At 37.5% G+C, this 23,645-nt stretch overlaps 1 protein-coding gene across 1 annotated transcript; it reads left to right on the top strand.

Annotated features, from left to right (window-relative positions):
* Positions 1–516: 516 nt before the first annotated feature.
* Positions 517–23,645, top strand: LOC122066481 (cytochrome P450 CYP82H23-like). The gene is made up of 4 exons (XM_042630282.1): positions 517–551; positions 22,870–23,430; positions 23,531–23,567; positions 23,631–23,645. Exons 1-4 carry the CDS (start codon positions 517–519, stop codon positions 23,643–23,645), a joined length of 648 nt encoding a protein of 215 aa, XP_042486216.1.

Raw genomic sequence — 23,645 nt, 5'->3', positions numbered from 1 at the left:
GATCCGTCATAGGAACACTTTTGTGAAATTCTTCGTAAAACCCAATCATGTAGTTTACAATTTCATCTCTATCTGAAATGATCGAGCCATCAGTTTTTTTAACTCTTTTAATGGTATTTTTTGCTCTTTTGATCTTGGTGTAGAGATGGAAGAATTTGAAGTTTCTGTCCCCCTCTATCAGCCATTTGAATCTTGATTTTTTCACCCATAATTTTTCATGATTTTTCAGGGCCACCAGATGAGCAGACTTTGCATCAACTTCTTTCCTGAATCGATCATCATCCATTCCATGTTGCTCAATTTGGGATTGAATCTGGTCCAAGACCTCTCTTGTTCTGACCAATTCATGCTCAAAATTCGGGAAAGTCTCCCTAGCCCAAGCGCTTATGATCGGTTTAAGTCTCTTTAGTTTTTGAGTTAAAACAAAGGTGGGGGGGGCAGATATTCCTTCATTCCATGAATCAGAGACCAACTGCAGGAAAGAGGGGCGGTCCGTCAAGAACTTGTGAAAGCGAAATGGGTAATTTTTCAGCTTCGGACAAGACTCTGAGGTAATGAGGATTGGGTTGTGGTCTGAGAAATCCCTAGGAAGAACTAGTTAAGCACAATCCTGAAAATGGGTCATCCAATCCTCATTACAAAAGCCCCTGTCAAGAATAGCAGCAACGTTGCCTCTCCTTCTATTGTTAGACCAAGTATATTTTGGCCCCTGAGAGGGCAGCTTGATCAAGCTATAAGAATCAACCATTGCTTCAAACTCTGCAGCAGAACCAATATTGAAAAATCCAGGACCATTCTTTTCATGCGAAGCAAGGGTGGCATTAAAGTCTCCTACTACAAGCCAGGGTTTAGCCAGGATCGACACTGAACCTAGCTCCACCCAGAGATCTCTTCTAGAAGCTCTGAAGCAACTAGCATGAATTGAAGATATAAGAATTGAACTGCCGTTCCAATCAATTCTAATAGTGATTTGCTATTCAGAAAATGAGAGAATTGTTGGTTTAGGAATACCTCGTCTCTAAAGTAGCCAAAGGTTTGGTGGTTTGTCTCTCCTGAGGTTGCTAGTGGTGCAGACAAGGTATATCCTTAAGCGAAAGATATTTTCTTCTCTGTCCTCTCCTATTCAAAGGCCAAGGGAGAGACTCCATAAGTTTGCCTTATTATTTATTTATTTATTTTATTTGCGCCACGACTATGTTCATATGGAATTAGTTGAAAAATTGATTTTGAAGCTATATGTACTATAAGGTTAACGGGTGTGACCTTAAAGTTTGAGATGAATAAGATGGACCCTAAGCACAGTATGTCAAAATACCTTAAGATGGTCAAAAACATGATTTAGAAGTTGAAAGATGCTGGGAACATTCTTACTGACGAACAATAGATTCAAGTTGTCATTAGGACATTACCCGATTATTAAAACCCTATAAAACTCATTCTTTTTTTTTTTATGAACTATAAACTCGTTCTCACATATAGTAATAAAAAAAAAAAAGAAAAGAAAAATAAAATGACTAGAACTACCATCCCCATACAAAGAATCTGGTTGTCTATCAAGCCTAGAGATAGAAAACGTGGTACACTTTTCCACTGTTGATTGTCCAAAAGTCTCTAATACTAGTCCACGTTTGAACCTGAGCCACCTTTCCCATTTACGAAGGAAAAACGACCCTAAGAAATATAAGTCTCGTCAAGCAATGGACCAGAGATTTGGAAACTAGCAGAAACTTGAATTCCGACTTTGAAAAACGAATTAACAGTAGCAACCGCAGGCCTGGAGAAGTAATTAAGATTATTAGGGGTACATTATGAAATTTGGATATAAATATACTCTTTCTCTCCCTTGTACTGATTGAAGATTAGGTCAGGATGGAATACTCTTGTTTCAAAGTCAAACTTTGAGTGGAAACCATGACGCAGCACCAGTGTGGAAGATCTTTTCTGCAAAGAAAAGATTGCAACAAACTCCCTCTCTTAAATACCAAACAAACCCCCCTTGGTTCTTCAGTCAACTATAGAATATTGATGAGCACAATAATGTGTGAAATCTCAAGGATATAAGTGTACATTTTCCCTCACTTTGGATAGTACTACTTCTGTTTTTGTTGTTTTTTTTTTTTAGCTTCCAAGTCTACAAGAGAAAGTACTTAAAGTGAATCAAGAACTGATCCAAGCTTGAACTAACTTGTCCAAAGGTGAGACCCACTCATTGGTACCAAATCCTCTCTCCTATAAAATCCTAAAGATTATTCTCTCTCCTTGCCACCTCAAAGATCTTAAAGATGCTATGCAGAGATTCCTTTTTGATTTAGTCAAAATTGCACGATATTGGTTAATATTGCAGGAAATGAATAGAATTTGTTAATTTTGAAAACAGATTCTCTCTTTCCTCACACAATATCTCAGAGAATGAGGATTTTTAGTAAGATTTAATTTAATTTTATTTTCTTTCTTTTCTTAAAGAAGACTTGTAGAACGAAGAAGGCAAGACCAAAGCCCTATAAAAGCCCCTTCCTCCCCCCTCCTAGAAGGATTATTCCCCTTAGTTTATTTTCTAGTCTATGCTTCTTTCTCTTCTCTCTCTCCCTCTCTCACTCTCTTTAATTTTAGTTCTTCTTTATTTTTGCTTTAATCAATTTTGTAATAGCTTTTTATTTCAATTAATGCAAGCACTCTTTTATTTTTATTCAGCCTTTTATGTTTATGATTTATACAATTGAGTTGTAATTTTTTAAAGTTATAGTTCTAGGATTAGATCTAGGTGACAAGATCATGAGCCATAGAGCATCTTTTTATTTTTAAGTTCAGCTTTTTTTTTTAAGATTTGTTTTCTCCAGGCCTAGAAATTTCAGATTTGGTTCATTCAAAATCTGGATTTTAGGGTTGGTAGTATCTCAAATCACTCAAGCTTTCAAGTTCAAGCATTGATTCAGGTAGGTAGGCTTCTTCAATAGTCTTCTCTCCCCCCTCTCATTCCCTCTTCTAACTACTCTTTTTTTCTTAATTTAGGATTTTAATTTCAGTCATTACATTATTGCTTTCCCTTTCCCCCAAGGTTTATGGCTAGTGTATGTGTTGGCTTTGCCCCTCTTAGCCATAGAAACATCATTTTATTGTTTTTATTTTAATTGTCTTTCTTTCCCTAAAGCCAAGTAGAGTAACCCTTGTAAGAGTGATTCTCTGGCCAAGTAAGAAAGCTCATATTATGATGCATCCCTCGGGCTAAGTAGAGAAACCTACTTGTGAGCCTCTCTCTAGCTATATCCCCTTCTTTTACTTTATTTTTATTTCAGATTTTTTTCCTTCCTTGCTTTTTAATTACATGGATTGTTTATTTATTTAATTTTAATTGCATGGCTTGCGTATTTAAATTCTTAGATGACAAATGGTTAAGACGTTATTTTAGATACTTATGTTTAGGACGGTAATTAGAATTAGATCACAACTATTAATCTATTCATGTTTGCATTATTAAAAGAAGCCAAAGATAAAGTGGCTGCTCTCCCTGTATTTGACCCGTAGCTACACTGATCCGTACGCTTGCGGCTACATTTTAAATCCTACCATGTTTTTAATGTCGTTACCCGGAAGACAGTTCCATGTTATTTTTGCTTTCTTTTGGTAAATTAGAGTGCTTTGTTTGTTTTTCTTTTATTGAATTCTTGAGAAGAACAACTTACAATAGTAGTTGTATCGGTGGAGGTTGCCAAGCCTCACAGTATGATAAAGATAGGTTTTGTCCTGTAGCAGTATCTCAGGAATTGACCTGAGCAACTCTGGATCCCTATTGGTAAGCTCCAAAAAAAAAAAAGAGCTTTTCTTTTTATTCTTTTGTGCTTATCTTACTCTAGTTGTTGGTAGTTTTCTGTTGCATGAGTGTGTGGACCCGTGAATCTACCAATCGTTTAGTAAGAGTACCTATTTTAAGAATGAAAGAACAACCTAAGCCTACTTTAAAGGATAGATTCTACTCAGCCAAGGCACCCTAACCTTCTTGCATTAGATTACCAGCTGCCACAGGGAACAACTATGAGCTTAAAACTTAATTCATCACTATGTTACCCCACTTCCATGGGCTATCCTCCGAAGATGCTTATTTGTTCCTGAGAGAATTTGAGGAGGTTTATGTCCTCATTAAGATACAACAACTCAGTTTATGGTAGCGTTCTTAAGAAAAAATTTTCCCTTGCGTAAAACAAACAAACTTAAGAGTGAGATCATGCAGTTCTGACAAAAACTTCAAGAGTCATTTTCTAGACTCATGGAAAGGTTCCAAGACCTTCTCCAAGAGTGTCCCCATCATGGTACTGACAAATGGCATCTTGCCAAATAATTTATGAAGGGATAGACTACCATACCAAGCAGATGTTAGAGTCTATGTGTCATATAGGCTTCACAGCTTATGCAGACGAAAAAGAAGCTTGGAACTTTTTGGTTGACCTAGTTGAAAAGACAAGAGAATGGGAGTCTACTCAGGAAAGTGAAAGAACTATAGGAAGTAAAGGGTACTATGCTGATGGGATAGTAGGTAAGGAGGCCCATTTAGATAGCTTCATTAAGAGAATAGAAGCCCTTGTCCCTAAAGCACATGCCCCAATCCACCAAGTCCAAAATCAGGTCTTTATATACAATTGGTGTCACTCCCCTGGACATGTAATGGAAGAATGCCCCAACAGTTCTGGGGGCAATGGAGGTTTTAATGCTCTTTACCTGAATAACCCGTTTAGCAACACTTACAATTCAGGGTGGAGAAATCACCCTAATTTTTCATGGAGCCAAGGGAATCAAGGAGGCCCATCCAACTTTCACAACCAAGGGTAGCCTAGTCCCCAGAGGCCTAATTTTGCACCACTACCTAATTCTTTCCCTCGGCCTAATCTAGGTCCTCAGTCAAATTTTGCTAGGCCCCCTCTCCAAGCACCTTATCAACAATCCCTAGGATTTACATCCACTGGAGAGTCGGCAAGAATTAGTGAGCTAGAGAAAAGCATGACCCTTCTCATGACAAGCCACAATAATGTGGAGAGGCAACTCACCCAACTTGTCACAATCTTGCATGAGAAGGAGAAAGAAAAACTACCTAGTCAGCCAGAGCCGAATCCTAGACATCAGGTGCTGGCTCCACAAGGGCTACTTGCTCATTAGCTCAATGTTGTATAGAGTCAACAACACCAAGGGCCCTCCAACCAGTGTAATACGGTATATGCCTTATGAAATGGTCGAGAGTATCTACGGAACGGTACCACTCTTTTTCCCCCATCTGATCTTTCTATTGACCCTTTGACTATCGTGGTTACTATTGTGCCTTCCATTCCAGGTTCACTAGATGGACCTAAAGAAATTAAGGATGATTTGGTAGAAGCCACAAAAAATGATTCTATTAATGAGAGAACTTCTGATAGTGTTTATGTTTCTCCTGTCCCCTATCCTAACCGTTTGATGAATAAGAAGAAGACGACTTCAATAGAAAAAAATTTAGAAGTCTTTAAGAAGGTAGAGGTAAACATCCCTCTTTTGGATGCCATAACTCAAATCCCAACCTATGCCAAAGTCCTCAAAGACTTATGCACTCTCAAGCGCACTACAAGTGTGCCCAAAAAGGCGTTTTTGGCAGTTAATATCAGTTTTATGATCACACAACCTATAGCAGCCAAGTATAAGGATCTCGGGTGTCCCACCATTTCTTGTGCCATTGGCAACACTCGTATTGATCATGCCCTACTTGACCTTAGTGCAAGTGTGAACCTTCTACCTTATCATGTTTATCAACAACTTGGATTAGGAGATTTGAAAGTCACAGGGACCACTCTCCAGTTGGCCGACCGTTCTATCAAGATTCTGAAAGGGATGGTCAAAGATATCCTACTTAAGGTAGGGGAATTTATTTTTTCAATTGATTTTATTATTTTGGATACCAAACCCTTCACCACTAGGGATAAGATCCCTATCATTCTTGGAAGACCAGTTCTGTCTACCAACAATCCATTAATCAATTGTCAAATGGTCTTCAATTGTCGAAATGGTCTACTAAGATATCTTTTGGCAACCACACTATGGAGTTCAACATGTATATGTTGGGTATGCAACCCATAATTTCTTCTGATGATAATTATGAAGAGGTTAATATGCTTGAGGATTTTTTTGATGATATTGTTAAAACTTTTGATATTGACTTTGATTCAAAATTCTAAAAGTGTATGGAAGTGTATGGAAGAATTAGAGGATGATTCTGAAAATTTATTCTCCAAGGTTTGGAACCTTCATACACCCATGGAACCCATTAGTCCTCTATCAAATTCTTTTCCTAAACCCTCAATTGTTGAGCCCTCTAAGCTTGATCTGAAAGAGTTGCCCTCTAACTTAAGGTATGCCTTCTTAGGAGAAGATCACACTCTACCAGTTATTATTGCCTCATATTTAACTTCAAGTCAAGAGGAAGAGTTGATCAAAGTTTTAATAGAAAACAAGGAAACCTTAGGTTGGACCATGGCAAACATTAAAGGAATTAGCCCCTCAATCGTTCAACATCATATTCACCTCATGGAGGATTCAAAACCTTCTAGGAAACCACAAAGAAGGGCTAATCATATGATGCAAGAAGCTATCAAGAAAGAGATCCTAAAGTGCTTGGACCATGGTATCATCTACCCTATTTCTGATAGCGAGTGGGTAAGTCCAGTGCACGTGGTGCCAAAGAAGTTAGGAGTCACAGTAGTCCAAAATGCTAAAAATGAGTTGATACCTACCCGTGTCCAAACAGGATGGCATGTGTGCATTGACTATAGGAAGTTAAATGCGACAACTTGAAAATACCACTTTCCTTTACCTTTCATTGATCAAATGTTAGAGCGGTTAGCCGGACATGAGTATTATTGTTTCCTTGATGGTTATTCCGGCTATAACCGGATTCGTATTGCCTTAGATGATCAACACAAGACCACCTTTATATGCACCTATGGAACCTTTGCTTATCGGCATATAGCTTTTGGGCTTTGTAATGCCCCTGCCATGTTCTAAAGATGCATGATGAGCACTTTCGCTGATATAGTGGAGCACTTTGGAAGTATTTATGGATGATTTTTCTATTCATGGCTCATCATTTTCTAATTATTAGCATAATCTTTCTTTAGTACTCATACGATGCAAAAGCGAATAATTTATTCATCAATTAGGAGAAATGCCATTTCATGGTTACACAGGGCATAGTGTTGGGTTATGTCATTTCCAAAGAAGGGATTGTTTGAGATTTTTATAATATAACCGCAAGCATACGAATTAGTGTAGCTACGGGTCAAACATAGGGAGAGCAACCACTTTTTTTTTTTTAATTTTTTTACTTCTTTTAATAATGCGAAAATGAACCGATTAATGATTGTGATCTAATTCTAATTACCGTCCTAAACATATGTATCTAAAATAACGTCCTAACCATTCGTCATCTAAAAATTTAAACACGTAAGCCAAACAATTAAAATTAAATAAATAATTAGCTGAAACTAAACACCCCACATAATTAAAAAAATAATAAAAAAAAAATTCTGAAATAAAAATAAAGTAAAAGAAAGGGAATAAAGCTGGAGAGAGACTCACAAGTAGGTTTCTCTAATTAGTCCGAGGGATGCATCATAATATGAGCTTCCCTACTTGACCAGAGAGTCACTCTTACAAGGGTTACTCTACCTGGCTTTAGGGAAAGAGAGACAATTAAAATAAAAATAATAAAATGATGATTCTATGGCTAGGAGGGGCAAAATCAACACATACACTAGCCATGAACCTTGGGGAAAAGGGAAAGGAATAATATAACAACTGAAATTAAAATCCTAAATTAAGAAATCAAGGGTAGTTAGAAGAGGGAATAAGAGGGGGGAGAGAAGATTACTGAAGGAGCCTACTTACTTGAATCAATGCTTGAACTTGAAAGCTTGGGTGATTTGAGATACTACCAACCCTAAAATCCAGATTTTGAATGAACCAAATCTGAAATTTCTAGGCCTGGAGAAGACAAATCTTGAAAAAAAAAATTGAACTTAAAAAAAAAAAGGATGCTTCACGACTCGTGATCTTGTCACCTAGATCCAAGCCTAGAACTATAACTTTAAAAATTACAACTCAATTGCATAAATCATAAATATAAAAGGCTAAATAAGAATAAAAGAGTGCTTGCATTAATTGACATAAAAAGCTATTACAAAAGTGATTAAAGCAAAAATAATGAAGAACTAAAACTAAAGAGAGTAAGAGAGGGAGAGAGAGAAGAGAACTAAGCATAAAATAGAAAATAAACTAAGGAGAATAATAATTAATATGAAGGGGGAGGAAGGGGCTTTTATAGGGCTTTGGTCTTGCCTCCTTCCTTCTACAATTCTTCTTTAAAAAATAAAATAAAATAAAATAAAATCTTAGTAAAAATCTTCATTCTCTAAGATATTGTGTGAGGAAAGAGAGAATCTGTTTCCAAAATTAACAAATTCTATTCCTTCTCTGCAATATTAATCAATATCTTGCAATCTTGATTAAATCAGAAAGGAATCTCTGCATAGCATCTTCAAGATCTTGTAAGGTGGCAAGGAGAGATAATAATCGTCAGGATTTTGTAGGAGAGAGGATGTGGTACTAATGAGTGGGTCCCACCTTTGGACAAGTTAGTTCAAGCTTGGACCGGTTCTTGATTCACTTTAAACACTTTCTCTTGTAGACTTGAAAGCTAAAAAAAAAGGTAAGAAAAAATAAAAATAATACTATCCAAAGTGGGAAAAAATGTACACTTATATCCTTAAGATTTCACACATTATTGTGCTCATCAAATTCTCCCATACTTGACCTTTGCTCATCCTCGAGCAAGACAAATAAATAAAGAAGCGAAAGAAAAAACTTAACTCACTTTCATAGGAATCATGGTTGCATTTAGCACGTGCAACAAGCTTTTAAACCCCTAAGTTACCCTAGTGGACATGTTGTGTCTCGTGGGTGTTTGCTGTGAATATACACCCAAAATTAAATTAACTTGAAAAATTACCATTTAAAGTTTTCAATAACTACAAAACCCACACTTGAACTTTAATACTCCATCTAGATTTAGGAACAATCACACATCTCAAATAGGGACGACCCTAGTATCTTCTAAAGCATGACCAATCCTAAGGAAAACCACATTGTAAAGTAGGGACCATGAACTAGGGTTTTGGAGCGTTAACCAATCATAAACAACAAGGCATAATGGTATCTTCTTTTTTTTTTTTAGTAAAGAACTCATTCTACTCCACTATATTTGGCCTGAATAACATGGTCGAGCAAACACCAGAAACCCAAGTTACTAAGTAGCTTCGCTTTATGCATATGCCAACAAAGACAGTGATGCTAAATTATTTTCGAAAGTGTTCCTTCCTAAGAGGTTCGATCAAAACACCCCGCTTCATAAGGCGCAGTGTTCTGTCTAGCTCTTAGAAATTCTATACGTACTTTCTACTTTTTGACCAATTTTCACTTTCTTTGCATATCCATATCATATATTTTTACACCATGCCAAGAATATGGTCTCAACTCCTAACCTAAGAACAAGGACACCAACTAACAAATGGTCCTACACCTTAAGACAAGTATCTCTAAATCATTTAAGTGAGGTCCTACTTCAAGACATATATTCATTACCATCCTCCCAATAGGGATTATAGTACCAAGATGGCTCCTAGATCTCAATTTTTTAATTTTTTTTTAATTTTTTTTGTAGGGTGTGTATAAAGCACCGAAAAACTCTTAAAAGTAACTTCAAGTTCTAAACAGTCAAACCCTTCCCCATACTTAAATTGTTAAATGGGATCAAATATCATCAAAAAGAGGCTCATGAAGAATCATGACCTCTGCATCATGCATTGAAGGCAACTCAAGGAATTACTTCAAACGGTGCCCATTAACTTTAAAATTTTTCCGAGTGGATGGATTCATAACCTCTAAGGCACCATGGGAGAATACTGTTTACACAAGGTAAGGACCTTCCCATAAAAAATGAAGTTTTCCTGGAAAGATATACAATCTAGAATTGTACAACAAAACTTTACCATCAAGCATAAAAGATTTCCTAACAAGGTGCCTATCATGAAAATCTTTAGTCTTTTCCTTAAAAATTTTTACACTATCATAGGCATCATTTCGCAATTCCGCAAACTCAGATAGTTGGAGATCTCTATGAGCTCCTGCGGTATACAAATCAAAATTGAATTTCTTAATCGCCCAAAATGCACGATGTTCTAACTCAACAGTTAGGTGGTAGGCTTTCTAACTCAACAGTTAGGTGGTAGGCTTTCCCGTATACCAAACGGTATGTGGATTAACCAAGTATGGTCTTGTAAGCAGTCCTATACGCCCATAAAGCATCCAATAGATGGTTAGACCAATCCTTTCGATTTGGGTTAACTGTCTTTTCTAGAATTTACTTGATCTGTCTGTTGGACATTTCTACCTGTCCACTAGTTTGGGGGTGGTATGAGATAGCCAACTTGTGGGTAATCCCATACTTCTTCACTAAGGCCTTAAAAGGCTTATTACAAAAGTGCTTTCCCCTATCACTAATGATAGCTTTAGGGGTACCAAATCGGGAAAAACTGTTTTCCCTTAAGAATTAGAGGACCACCTTATGGTCATTGGTCTTTTAAGCACGAGTCTCAATCCATTTAGACACATAGTCCATAGCCAACAAAATATATTCATATCCACATGACTTAAGGAAGGGGCCCATAAAATTTATTCCCCAAACATCAAAAACCTTAATCACAAGGATTGGGTTGAGAGGCATCATGTTCCTTCTACTGATGTTTCCTAAATACTGACAAGAAGGACAAACCTCACAATAAGAAAAGGAGTCCTTAAAGAGACTGGGCCAATAAAATCCACATTGAAATACCTTGGCTGCAGTCTTAGTAGGTCCAAAATGGCTGCCACAAGTCTGATCATGGCAAAAGAAAAAAATAGAATGGTGCTCATGATCAGGGATACATCTCCGGATAATTTGGTTAGGGCATGATTTAAAAAGGTAAGGATCATCCCAAAAGAAATACTTAACTTGTGAGTGAAAACGATACTTCTCTTGGGAAGACCAATGATCCGGAGTCTTGTTTGTAACTAAAAAATTTACAATATCTACAAACCAAGGTTCACTAGATTCTACAAAGAGTTGCTCATCAGGAAAATGCTCGTTAAATGGAGTATTCACAATCAAAGAATTGGATAATCGGGACAAATGGTCTGCAACCAAATTTTCACTGCCTTTCTTATCCTTAATTTCTAAGTTAAATTCCTACAAAAGCAAAACCCATCTGATAAGACGTGCTTTGGCATCATTTTTCTGAATAAGGTATCTGATAGTTGCAAGATCAGTGTAAATAATTACATGAGAACCTATCAGATATGCAAAAACTTTTCTAATGCAAATACAACAGCTAAAAATTCTTTTTCAGTTGTGGCGTAGTTCAGCTGTGCATCATTGAGGGTTCTACTGGCATAATAGATAACACGAGGAAGTTTATCAACTCTCTGCCCTAAGATTGCCCCTATAGCAAAATCAGATGCATCACACATTAATTCAAAGGGCTCAGTCCATAAGGGAGCTTAAATAATGGGGGTTTTAGTCAACACCTTCTTTAATTGCTCAAAGCACATGAGGCATTCACTAGAAAATTTAAAGGGTTGCTCTTTAGCTAAAAGATTGGTGAGAGGTCTAACCATGTGACTGAAGTTCTTGATGAACCGACGATAGAACCTTGCATGACCTAAGAAGGAACGAACGTCCTTAATTGACTTGGGATGTGATAAATTAGAAATTAAGTCCACCATAGCTCTATCGACCTTGATCCCTTCTTTGAAAATGACATGACCCAACATTATGTTCTGTGTAACCATGAAATTACATTTCTCCCAATTGAGGACTAAATTAGTCATTTTGCATCGTTTGAGTACTAAAGAAAGATGATGCAAATAATTAAAAAATACGGAACCATGAATAGAAAAATCATCCATAAATATTTCCAAAAAGTGCTCCACCATATCAGAGAAAATGCTCATTATGTATCTTTGGAACGTAGCAGGGGCATTACAAAGCCCAAAAGGAATATGCCGATAAGCAAAGGTTCCATGGGTGCATGTAAAGGTGGTCTTGCGTTGGTCATCTAAGGTAATGGGAATCTGGTTATAGCCAGAATAACCATCAAGGAAACAATAATACTTATGTCTGACTAATCGCTCTAACATTTGATCAATAAAAGTTAAAGGAAAGTGGTCTTTTCAAGTTACCGCATTTAACTTCCTGTAGTCAATGCACACATGCCATCCTATTTGGACACAGGTAGGGATCAAATCATTTTCAGTATTTTAGACTACTGTGACCCCTGACTTCTTTGGCACCACGTGCACTGGACTTACCCACTCGCTATCAGAAATATGGTAGAAGATACCATGATCCAAGCACTTTAGGATCTCTTTCTTGATAGCTTCTTGCATCATAGGATTAGCCATTCTTTGTGGTTCCCTAGAAGGTTTTGAATCCTCCATGAGGTGAATATGATATTGAACGATTGAGGGGTAAATTCCTATAATGTCTACCATGGTCCAACCTAAGGCTTCCTTGTTTTCTTTTAAAACTTTGATCAACTTTTCCTCTTGACTTGAAGTTAAATCTGAGGCGATAATAACTGGCAGAGTTTGATCTTCTCCTAAGAAGGCATACCTTAAGTTAGAGGGCAACTCTTTCAAATCAAGCTTAGGGGGCTCAAAAATTGAGGGTTTAGGAAAAGAATTTGATAGAGGACCAATAGGCTCCATGGGTGTATAAAGGCTCCAAACATCATAGAAGAAATTTTCAGTATCATCCTCTAATTCTTCCATACACTCTTGGAATTCTGAATCAAATTCAATATCAAAAGTTTTAACAATATCATCAGAAAAATCCTCAAGCATATTGACCCCTTCATCAATATCATCAAAAGAAATTATGGGTTGCTTACCCAACCTATACATGTTGAACTCCATAGTGTGGTTGCCAAAAGATATCTTTAGTAGACAATTTCGACAATTGATTAATGCATTAATGGTAGCCAAAAATGGTCTTCCAAGAATGATATGGATCTTATTCCTAGTGGTTAAGGATTTGGTGTCCAAAATAATAAAATCGACTGGGAAAATAAATTCTCTTACCTTAAGTATGACATCTTCGACCATCCCTTTCGGAATCTTGACGGAACAGCCTGCCAACTGAAGAGTGGTCCCTATAGCTTTCAAATCTCCTAATCCAAGTTGTTGATAAATATGATAAGGTAGAAGGTTCACACTTGCACCAAGGTTAAGTAAGACATGATCAATACAAGTGTTGCCAATGACACAAGAGATGGTGGGACACCCGGGATCCTTATACTTGGCTGCTATAGGTTGTGTGATCATTGAACTGATATTAGCTGCCAAGAATGCCTTTTTGGGTACACTTGTGGTACGCTTGTGAGTGCATAAGTCTTTGAGGACTTTGGCATAGGCTAGGATTTGAGTTATGACATCTAAAAGAGGGATGTTTACCTCTACCTTTTTGAAGACTTCTAAAATTTTTTCCATTGAAGCTGTCTTCTTCTTATTCATCAAACGGTTAGGATAGGGGACAGGAGGAACATAAACACTGTCAGAAGTTCTCTCATTAATAGAATCATTTTTTATGGCTTCCACCAAATCATCCTTAATCTCTTTAGGTCCATCTGACGAACCTAGAATGGGAGGCACAGTAGTAGCCTCAATAGTCGGAGGATCAACAGAAAGGTCAGATGGTGAAGAATGAGTGGTACCATTCCGTAGGGCATATACAACATTACACTGGTTGGAGGGCCCTTGGTGTTGTTGACTCTGTACAACATTGAGTTGAGGAGCAGGTAGCCCTTTTGGAGTTAGCACCTGATGTCTAGGATTCGGCTCTGGCTGACTGGGCAATTTTCCTTTCTCCTTCTCATGTATGATTGTGACAGTTGGGTGAGTTGCCTCTCCACATTATTGTGGCTTGTCATGAGAAGGGTCATGCTTTTCTCTAGCTCACTAATTCTTGCCGCCTCTCCAGTGGATGTAAACCTCGGGGGTTGTTGATAAGGTGCTTGGAGAGGGGGCTTAGCAAAATTTGACTGAAGACCTAGATTAGGCCGAGAGAAAGAATTAGGTAGTGGTACAAAATTGGGCCTCTGGGGACTAGACTGCCCTTGATTGTAAAAATTGGATGGACCTCTTTGATTCCCTTGGGTCCATGAAAAATTAGGGTGATTTCTCCACCCTGGATTGTAAGTGTTGCTAAACGGGTTGTTCGGGTAAAGAGCATTAACACTTTCATTGCCCCAGAATTGTTGGGGCATTCTTTCATTACATGTCCAGGGGAGTGACACCAATTGCACATAGAGACTTGATTTTGAACTTGGTGGATTGGGGCATGTGCTTTAGGGACAAGGGCTTCTATTCTCTTAATGAAGCTATCTAAATGGGCCTCCTTACCTACTATCCCATCAGCATAGTACCCTTTACTTCCTATAGTTCTTTCACTTTCCTGAGTAGACTCCCATTCTCTTGTCTTTTCAACTAGGTCAACCAAAAAGTTCCAAGCTTCTTTTTCGTCTGCATAAGCTGTGAAGCCTATATGACACATAGACTCTAACATCTGCTTGGTATGGTAGTCTATCCCTTCATAAATTTTTTGGCAAGATGCCATTTGTCAGTACCATGATGGGGACACTCTTGGAGAAGTTCTTGGAACCTTTCCATGAGTCTAGAAAATGACTCTTGAAGTTTTTGTCAGAACTGCATGATCTCACTCTTAAGTTTGTTTGTTTTATGCAAGGGAAAATTTTTTCTTAAGAACGCTACCGTAAACTGAGTTGTTGTATCTTAATGAGGACATAAACCTCCTCAAATTCTCTCAGGAACAAATAAGCATCTTCGGAGGATAGCCCATGGAAGTGGGATAACATAGTGAAAAATTAAGTTTTAAGCTCATAGTTGTTCCTTGTGGCAGCTGGTCATGTAATGCAAGAAGGTTGGGCTACCCTGGCTGAGTAGAATCTATCCTTTAAAGTAGGCTTAGGTTGTTCTGCCATTCTTAAAATAGGTACTCTTACTAAACGATTGGTAGAATCATGGGTCCACACACTCATGTATCAAAAAACTACCCACAACTAGAGTAAGACAAGCAGAAAAGAATAGAAAGAAAAACTCTTTTTTTTTTTATAATTTATGATTTTTTTGGCTTTTTGAGCGCTTACTGATAGGGATCCGAGGTTGCTCAGATCAATTCCTAAGGTACTGCTGCAGGGCAAAACCTGTCTTCGTCATACTATGAGGCATGGCGATCTCTACCGATACAACTGTTATTGCAAGTTGTTCTTCTCAGGAATTCAATAAAAGAAAAAAAAAAAAAAAAAACAAAACAAACAAACAAAGCACTCCGATTTACTAAAAGAAAACGAAAAATAACATGGAACTGTCTCTCCGGCAATGGGGCCAAAAACTTGTTTGAGAGTTTTAAAATGTGACCGCAAGCATACGGATTAATGTAGCTACAGGTCAAACATAGGGAGAGCAGCCACTTTATTATTATATTTTACTTCTTTTAATAATACGAAAGTGAATCGATTAATGATTGTGATCTAATTCTAATTACCGTCCTAAACATATATATTTAAAATAACATCCTAACCATTCGTCATCTAAGAATTTAAACATACAGGCCAAGCAATTAAAATTAAATAAATAAATAGCTGAAAATAAACACCCCACGTAATTAAAAAAAAAAGCAATAAAGAAAAAAATGCTGAAATAAAAATAAAGTAAAAGAAAGGGAATAAAGCTAGAGCGAGACTCACAAGTATGTTTCTTTACTTAGCCCGAGCGATGCATTATAATAGGAGCTTCCCTACTTGACCATAGAGTCACTCTTACAAAGGTTACTCTACTTGGCTTTAGGGAAACGGAGGCAATTAAAATAAAAACAATAAAATGATGGTTCTATGGCTAGGAGGGGCAATGCCAACACATACATTAGCCATGAACCTTAGGGGAAAGGAAAAGGAATAATATAACAATTGAAATTAAAATCCTAAATTAAGAAATAAAGGGTAGTTAGAATAGGGAATGAGAGGGGGGAGAGAAGATTACTGAAGGAGCCTACTTACTTGAATCAATGCTTGAACTTGAAAGCATGGGTGATTTGAGATACTACTAGTGCTAAAAATCACATCTGGAATAAACCAAATCTGAAATTTCTAGTACTAGAGAAAACAAATCTTGAAAAAAAAACTCAACATAAAAAAAAAAAAGATGCTCCGCGGCTCGTGATCTTATCACCTAGATCTAAGCCTAGAATTATAAGTTTAAAAATTACAACTCAATTGCATAAATCATAAACATAAAAGGCTAAATAAGAATAAAAGAGTGCTTGCATTAATTGACATAAAAAGTTATTACAAAAGTGATTAAAGCAAAAATAATGAAGAACTAAAACTAAAGAGAGTAAGAGAGGGAGAGAGAGAAGAGAAAAAAGCATAAACTAGAAAATAAACTAAGGGGAGTAATAATTAATAGAAAGGGGGAGGAAGGGGCTTTTATAGAGCTTTGGTCTTGCCTCCTTCCTTCTACAAGTCTTCCGTAAGAAAAGAAAGAAAATAAAATTAAATTAAATCTTGGTAAAAATCTTCATTCTCTGAGATATTGTGTGAGGAAAGAAAGAATTTATTTCCAAAATTAACAAATTCTATTCCTTCCCTGCAATATTAACCAATATCTTGCAATCTTGATTAAATCAGAAAGGAATCTCTACATAGCAACTTCAAGATCTTGTGAGGTGGCAAGAAGAGAGAATAATATTCAGGATTTTGTAGGAGAGAGGATGTGGTACCAATGAGTGGGTCCCACCTTTGGACAAATTAGTTCAAGCATGGACTGGTTCTTTATTCACTTCAAGCACTTTCTCTTGTAGACTTGGAAACTAAAAAAAAACAAGAAAAATAAAAGTAGTACTATCCAAAGTGGGGCAAAATGTACACTTATATCCCTAAGATTTTACACATTATTGTGCTCATCAGGGATCAAGGTTGATAGAGCTAAGGTGGACTTAATTTCTAATTTACCACCTCCCATGTCAGTTAAGGATGTTTGTTACTTCTTAGGTCATGCAGGGTTCTATCGTCGGTTCATCAAAATCTTCAGTCACATGGCTAGACCTCTCACTAATCTTTTGGCTAAAGAGTAACCCTTCAAAATTTCTAGTGAATTTCTCATGTGCTTTAAGCAATTAAAGAAGGTATTGACTATAACCCCCAATATTCAAGCTCCCTTATGGACTAAGCCTTTTGAATTAATGTGTGATGCATCTGATTTTGCTATAAGGGCAGTCTTAGGGCAGAGAGTTGATAAATTTTCTTGTGTTATCTATTATGCTAGTAGAACTCTCAATGATGCACAACTAAACTACACCACAACTGAAAAAGAATTTTTAGCTGTTGTATTTGCATTAGAATTTTTAGCTGTTGTATTTGATAGGTTCTCATATAATTATTTACACTGACCATGTAACTATTAGATACCTTATTCAGAAAAAGGATGCCGAAGCACGTCTTATCAGAAGGGTTTTACTTTTACAGGATTTTGACTTAGAAATTAAGGATAAGAAAGGCAATGAAAATTTAGTTGCAGACCATTTGTCTCAGTTACCCAATTCTTTAACTGGGAATACTCCAGTTAACGAGCATTTTTCCGATGAGTAACTCTTTATAGCATTTAGTGAACCTTGGTTTATAGATATTGTAAATTTTTTAGTTACAGATAAGACTCTGGATCATTGGTTTTCCCAAGAGAAGTATCATTTTCACTCACAAGTTAAGTATTTCTTTTGGGATGATCCTTACCTTTTTAAATCATGCCCTAACCAAATTATCCAGAGATGTATCCCTGATCATGAGCACCATTCTATTCTTTCCTTTTGCCTTGATCAGACTTGTGGTGGCCATTTTCGGCCTACTAAGACTGCGGCCAAAGTATTGTAATGTGAATTTTATTGGCCCAGTCTCTTCAAGGATGCCTTTGTTTATTATAAGGCTTGTCCTTCTTATCAGTCTTTAGAAAAAATCGATATAAGGAACATGATGCCTCTCAAACCAATCCTTGTGGTTGAGGTTTTTGATGTTTGGGGAATAGATTTTATGGGCCCCTTTCCTAAGCCATGTTGATATGAATATATTTTGTTGGCTGTGGACTATGTGTCCAAATGGATTGAGGCTCGTGCTTGTAAGACCAATGACCATAAGGTGGTCATTCAATTCTTAAGGAAAAACATTTTTTCCTGATTTGGTACCCCTAGAGCTATCATTAGTGATCGAATGTTTTTCTAAGGTTTAGTATCACGATGGTAGGGAAGGGATCAAATGTCAAGTATAATATCGAGCGGTTCAATGGGAGGAAAAAATTCACCCTCTAGCTTAAAAGGATGAAGGATTTTCTGATACAATAAGGTTTGGTAAAAACGTCGTTGGGAAAGTCAAAGAAACCAGCAAAAATTACTGACGAAGAGTGGGAAGAGATAGAGAAAAAGGCGATAAGTGCTATTCGATTGAATCTTTCTGATGATGCCTTACAATATGTTGTGAGTATCAAATCTGCACCGTAGTTATGGGAAAAACTTGAAAGTATCTACATGACGAAGTCCTTAACTAACAAGTTTTTTGTGAAGAAGTAATTGTATTCTCTACAGATGGAGGAAGGTACAAATCTATTAAAGCATTTTAACATGTTCAATCAAATCGTAAATAAACTTGCAAACCTAGAGGTTAAGATCGAGGATGAAGTCAAGGCGTTATTGTTGTTGTCATTGCTTCTAGAATCATATGATCACCTGGTAATCACTCTCTTGTATGGGAAGGAAGTCCTTGAGATGGATGAAGTCGCGGCTGCCCTCATGTCCAATGATATAAGGAAGAAGGCCAATAGTACAAAATCTCAAGGAGAAGGTATTTTCAGAGGTGACAAGGAGCAGGAAAGAGGGAGATCAAATCAGAAGAGATCTGGGAAGAGTCAATCGAAATCAAAAGGGACAAAGACAAAGGTCTATTGTTACTATTGTAAGAAGAAAGGTCATCTGAAGAGAGAGTGCTTGAAGAGGAAGGTGGGCTTGAAGAAGAAAGTTGTAAATAAGGCATCTGAGGAAGCTAGCGTGGCTGACAGTTCAGACGAAGATGATGGAGATGTACTCTTTATATCATCAGGTAAGAATCAACCTTTTAACTCTTAGATTTTAGATTCTGGATGTTCATATCACATGTGTTCATATAAGGATTGGTTTGATACATATCAACCATATAATGGTGGGTCTGTCCTAATGGGGAATGATGCTGTATGCAAGACCATTGGGATAGGCACTGTCAAAATCAAGATGTTTGATGGGATAGTAAGAACTTTAGCAGATATGAGACATGTACCAGAATTAAGAAAAAACTTTGTATCTTTGGGGGCACTTGACTCAAATGGCTGCAAGTACATAGCAGAGGGTGGAGTTCTCAAAGTTATTAAGGGTGTCATGGTTGTCATGAAGGGACAACTAACTAGAAACTTATACAGATTCATAGGAAGCACAGTTACAGGTGGAGCATCTATGACTATAGATGCAGGATCTGATACAGATGATATCTATCTATGGCATATGCGGTTAGGGTATATAGGAGAAAGAAGATTGATGGAGCTTCAGGAAAGGAAACTATTGAAGGGAGTGAAACTTGTAAACTGAACTTTTACAAGTATTGTGTGTTCAGGAAAAAATGAAAATTTAGTTTCAAAACTGCAAAACATAAGAGTAAAGGGGTGCTTGATTATGTACACAGCGATGTATGGGGTCCTTTAACAACAAAATCTAAAGGTAGGGCAGAATACTTTGTGACCTTTGTTGATGATTACTCAAGAAAAGTTTGGATCTACTTTATAAAGCATAAAAGTGAGGTGTTCACTAAATTTAAGGAATGGAAGGCTGAGGTAGAAAGGAAGACAGAAAAAAAAATTAAGTACTTGAAAATAGATAATGGAGGGGAGTACATGTACAAGCCATTTCTAGAATTGTGCAAAGCTGAAGGGATTACACGTCACTTCACGGTTCCAAAGAAACTACAGTAAAATGGTGTAGCTGAAAGGATGAACAGAATACTTCTAAAAAGAGCTCAGAGTATGAGGCTGAATGCAGGGTTGAGCAAGAGATTTTGGGCAGAAGCAGTGAATATGGCATGTTTTCTCATCAACAGATCTCCATCAAAGTCGATTGATGGTAAAATTTCCAAAGAGGTATGGACAGGAAAACCAGTAGATTAATATTTGGTTGTCCAGCCTATGCTCATGTTGAGAGTGAGCAGCATTCCAAGTTAGACTCAAAATCTAAGTAGTGTTTATTCTTAGTTTTAAGAAAGGCATAAAGGGATTCAAGTTCACAGAAAGTTGTGGTTAGTAGGGATGTTGTGTTTGATGAGTCTCATATGGTGAAGTCAAATTATAATTCACACGAAGTTGATGAAAACAAAGAAGGTTCTACTGTGTAGGTAGAGTTAGGTGAGTTAGAAACAATAAGAGAGAATGAGTCATCAAGTGACTTACTAGGACAACAAAAAGCTGTAGAAGTTTCCTATACTGTGGCAAAGGGTAAAGGGAAAGCGTACTCATAAAGCACCTGTGAGATATGGGTTTGAGGACATGGTTGCTTATGCCCTCACTATAGGTACTGGTGATCCATTTTCTTACCATGATGCTTTGAGATACGCACAAAATGATAAATGGATGGCAGCTATGATGGAGGAAATAGTCTTTACAGAAGAACAAAACTTGGGAGATTATGGAAATACCCAAGGGAAAAAAAATCATTGGGTGTAAATGGGTCTTTCGTAAGAAAGAGGCAATATCTGAGAATGAGCGTGAAAGGTATAAGGCCAGACTTATAGCCAAGGGCTATGCACAGAAGGAGGGGATAGATTACAATGAAATATTCTCTCCAATGGTGAAACACACTTCGATTAGGGTACTACTTTGTTTGGTGGCCATATATGATTTAGAGCTTGAACAACTTGATATGAAGACTGCATTTCTTTATGGTGACTTGGAGGAACAAATTTACATGGAGTAGCCTGAAGGTTTTAAGGTGCTATTGTTGTTGGAAGTTAATGTTTGTCTGCTTAAGAGGTCACTTTATGGTCTTAAACAATCTCCTAGGCAGTGGTACAAGTACTTTGATTCCCACATGATGAAGATTGGCTACACAAGAAGTGAGTATGATAGTTGTGTTTATTATAAAGTGTCAAGTGATAATTCTATTATTTTGTTAATGCTTTATGTTGATGACATGTTCATTGTTGCAAAGAACAAACATGATATAGTCTCTTTGAAGTCTTTGTTGAGTGCTGAATTTGAGATAAAGGATCTTGGTGCTACTAAAAAGATCCTTGGCATGGAAATCCTTAAAGATAGAAATGCAGATAAACTTTGGGTAATGCAGAAGAAGTATATTGAAAAGGTGCTAGAGCGTTTCAATATGAAAAAGGCCAAGCCGGTTAGCACTCCGTTAGCCAGTCACTTCAAGTTATCTGAAAAGGAATTCCCTACAATACATGAGGAGGTGGAGCATATGCCTCAGGTCCCCTATGCTAGCATAGTTGGGAGTCTCATGTACGTTATGGTTTGTAGCAAGTCGAATTTGTCTCATGCAGTCAATGTTGTTAGCAGATACATGAGTTATCAAGAGAAGGAGCATTGGACTGCAATTAAGTGGATCTTCAGATATTTGAGCAAGACTAAAGATATAGGTGTTATGTTCAGTGGTAAGAGAAGTTCCACAGAATTGGCAGGTTATGTTGATTCTGACTATGCCGGTGATTTGGTCTAGAGGAGGTCTATTACAGGGTATGTATTGAAATTGGCTAGTGGACCTATATCATGGAGGGCGATGCTTCAGTCTACAGTTGCATTGTCCACTACAGAGGCAGAGTGCATGGCGACAGTTGAGGCTGCCAAGGAAGGAGTCTGGTTGGCTGGATTGGTTCGTGAGTTGGGGTTGGAGCAAGGAGGTATAGTGTTACATTGTGATAGTCAAAGTGCCATACATCTTGCAAAGAATCAGGTGTTTCATGCAAGGACAAAGCATATTGATATGAGATTTCACAAGATCAAGGAACTTGTGTCAGAAGGTAGTATTCACTTGAGAAAAATTCATACAGATCTCAATCCTACAGATATGTTTATCAAGCCAGTTACTACAGAGAAGTTCAAGTCCTGTTTGGACTTGATTAATGTTACTCATTATTGAAGATGAGGGGCGTACCAAATAGGTGCAAGTTTATACCTCTGATAAGGTACGCGGATGAAGATGTCTACAGGATATCTTTACAGGAGATTCGACAAAATTCAAGCCAAGGTGGAGATTATTGGTGTATAATGTCTTGTATTCCGTCATAGTTTAACCTAGGGAGTACTGGTGCAACGCCTCAACAAGCAGGACGGCGGTCCTGCTAGCCGATTAGTGGGCTGTGAGGGTTGCAAGGGGGGCAGGAGGCCCCCCGCATAGCAGGGGGTGTAGGGGGGCGCAGCCCCCTGCTTGAATTTTTTATTTGAGGGCAATTGTGTACTTTCCAGATTAGGATTTTTCACTATATATTTACAGCGAGGGTTTCTTTCTCTATAATGCAAGCAATACTGAGAGGTGTGAGGGACGACCGCTATAACCCTATTCTCCATTGATAGTGAAGCAGGATCTCATCCACCGGGGACTTAGGTAACCTTATCGAACCTCGTAAATCTGTGTGCATTATTTGTTCTCTTTTTCCATTATCTTCTGCATCGTTTTAGGGTTGCATTTCTACATGGACGTGAGGTGATCAAAGAGTGTTTCACCACTCAAGACAAGGTCTTAGCTACAAGGCCAGTAGTGGCTGCTGGGAAGTATCTGGGCTACAACTATACCGTCTTTGGGGTTGCTCCCCAAGGACCTTACTGGCGTGATATTAAGAAGATAAGCTCTCTTGAGTTTCTCTCCAAAACAAGGCTTGATATGCTCAAGCACGTAAGAACCAAAGAAGAAGACACATGCATCAAAGAGTTGTATTCTCATTGGAACAAGAACAACAAAGGTGCAGGTCCAGTGATTGTGGAGATTAATAAATGGCTTCGCAGTCTTACTTTCAATATCATCACTAAGCTTACTTCTAGGAAAATCTATTTCGGTACTATTGATGCTGCTGGAGATGATGAAGGTAGAAGATTCGATAGATGTCTAGAAGAAATGGCACGGTTAACAGTGATCTTTGTTGTATCAGATGCACTGCCATATTTAGAATGGATGGACTTGCAGGGACACCTGAGAGCCATGAAATGTGTTACTAAGGAAATGGATTGTTTAATTGGGAATTGGTATAAGATCACAAGAAGAAGAACCTAGAACGAGGTGATGATGAACAGGACTTCATCGACGTGATGCTGTCAACATTTCAGTGGATAAGTTGATATATAGTTATGATCGTTATACTGTCATCAAGGCAACTATACTGGTATGTCTCTTATTATTAATTATAAGCTTTACGTTATAGTGTTTGTCTCATTCTACTGTGCAGATAAGCTTATCTTAA

This window comes from Macadamia integrifolia, unplaced genomic scaffold (assembly GCF_013358625.1).
Source record: "Macadamia integrifolia cultivar HAES 741 unplaced genomic scaffold, SCU_Mint_v3 scaffold2413, whole genome shotgun sequence".
Taxonomy (NCBI): Eukaryota; Viridiplantae; Streptophyta; class Magnoliopsida; order Proteales; family Proteaceae; genus Macadamia; species Macadamia integrifolia.
The sequence above is the reverse complement of the archived record's forward strand: the minus strand, read 5'-3'. Positions and strand labels throughout refer to the sequence as shown.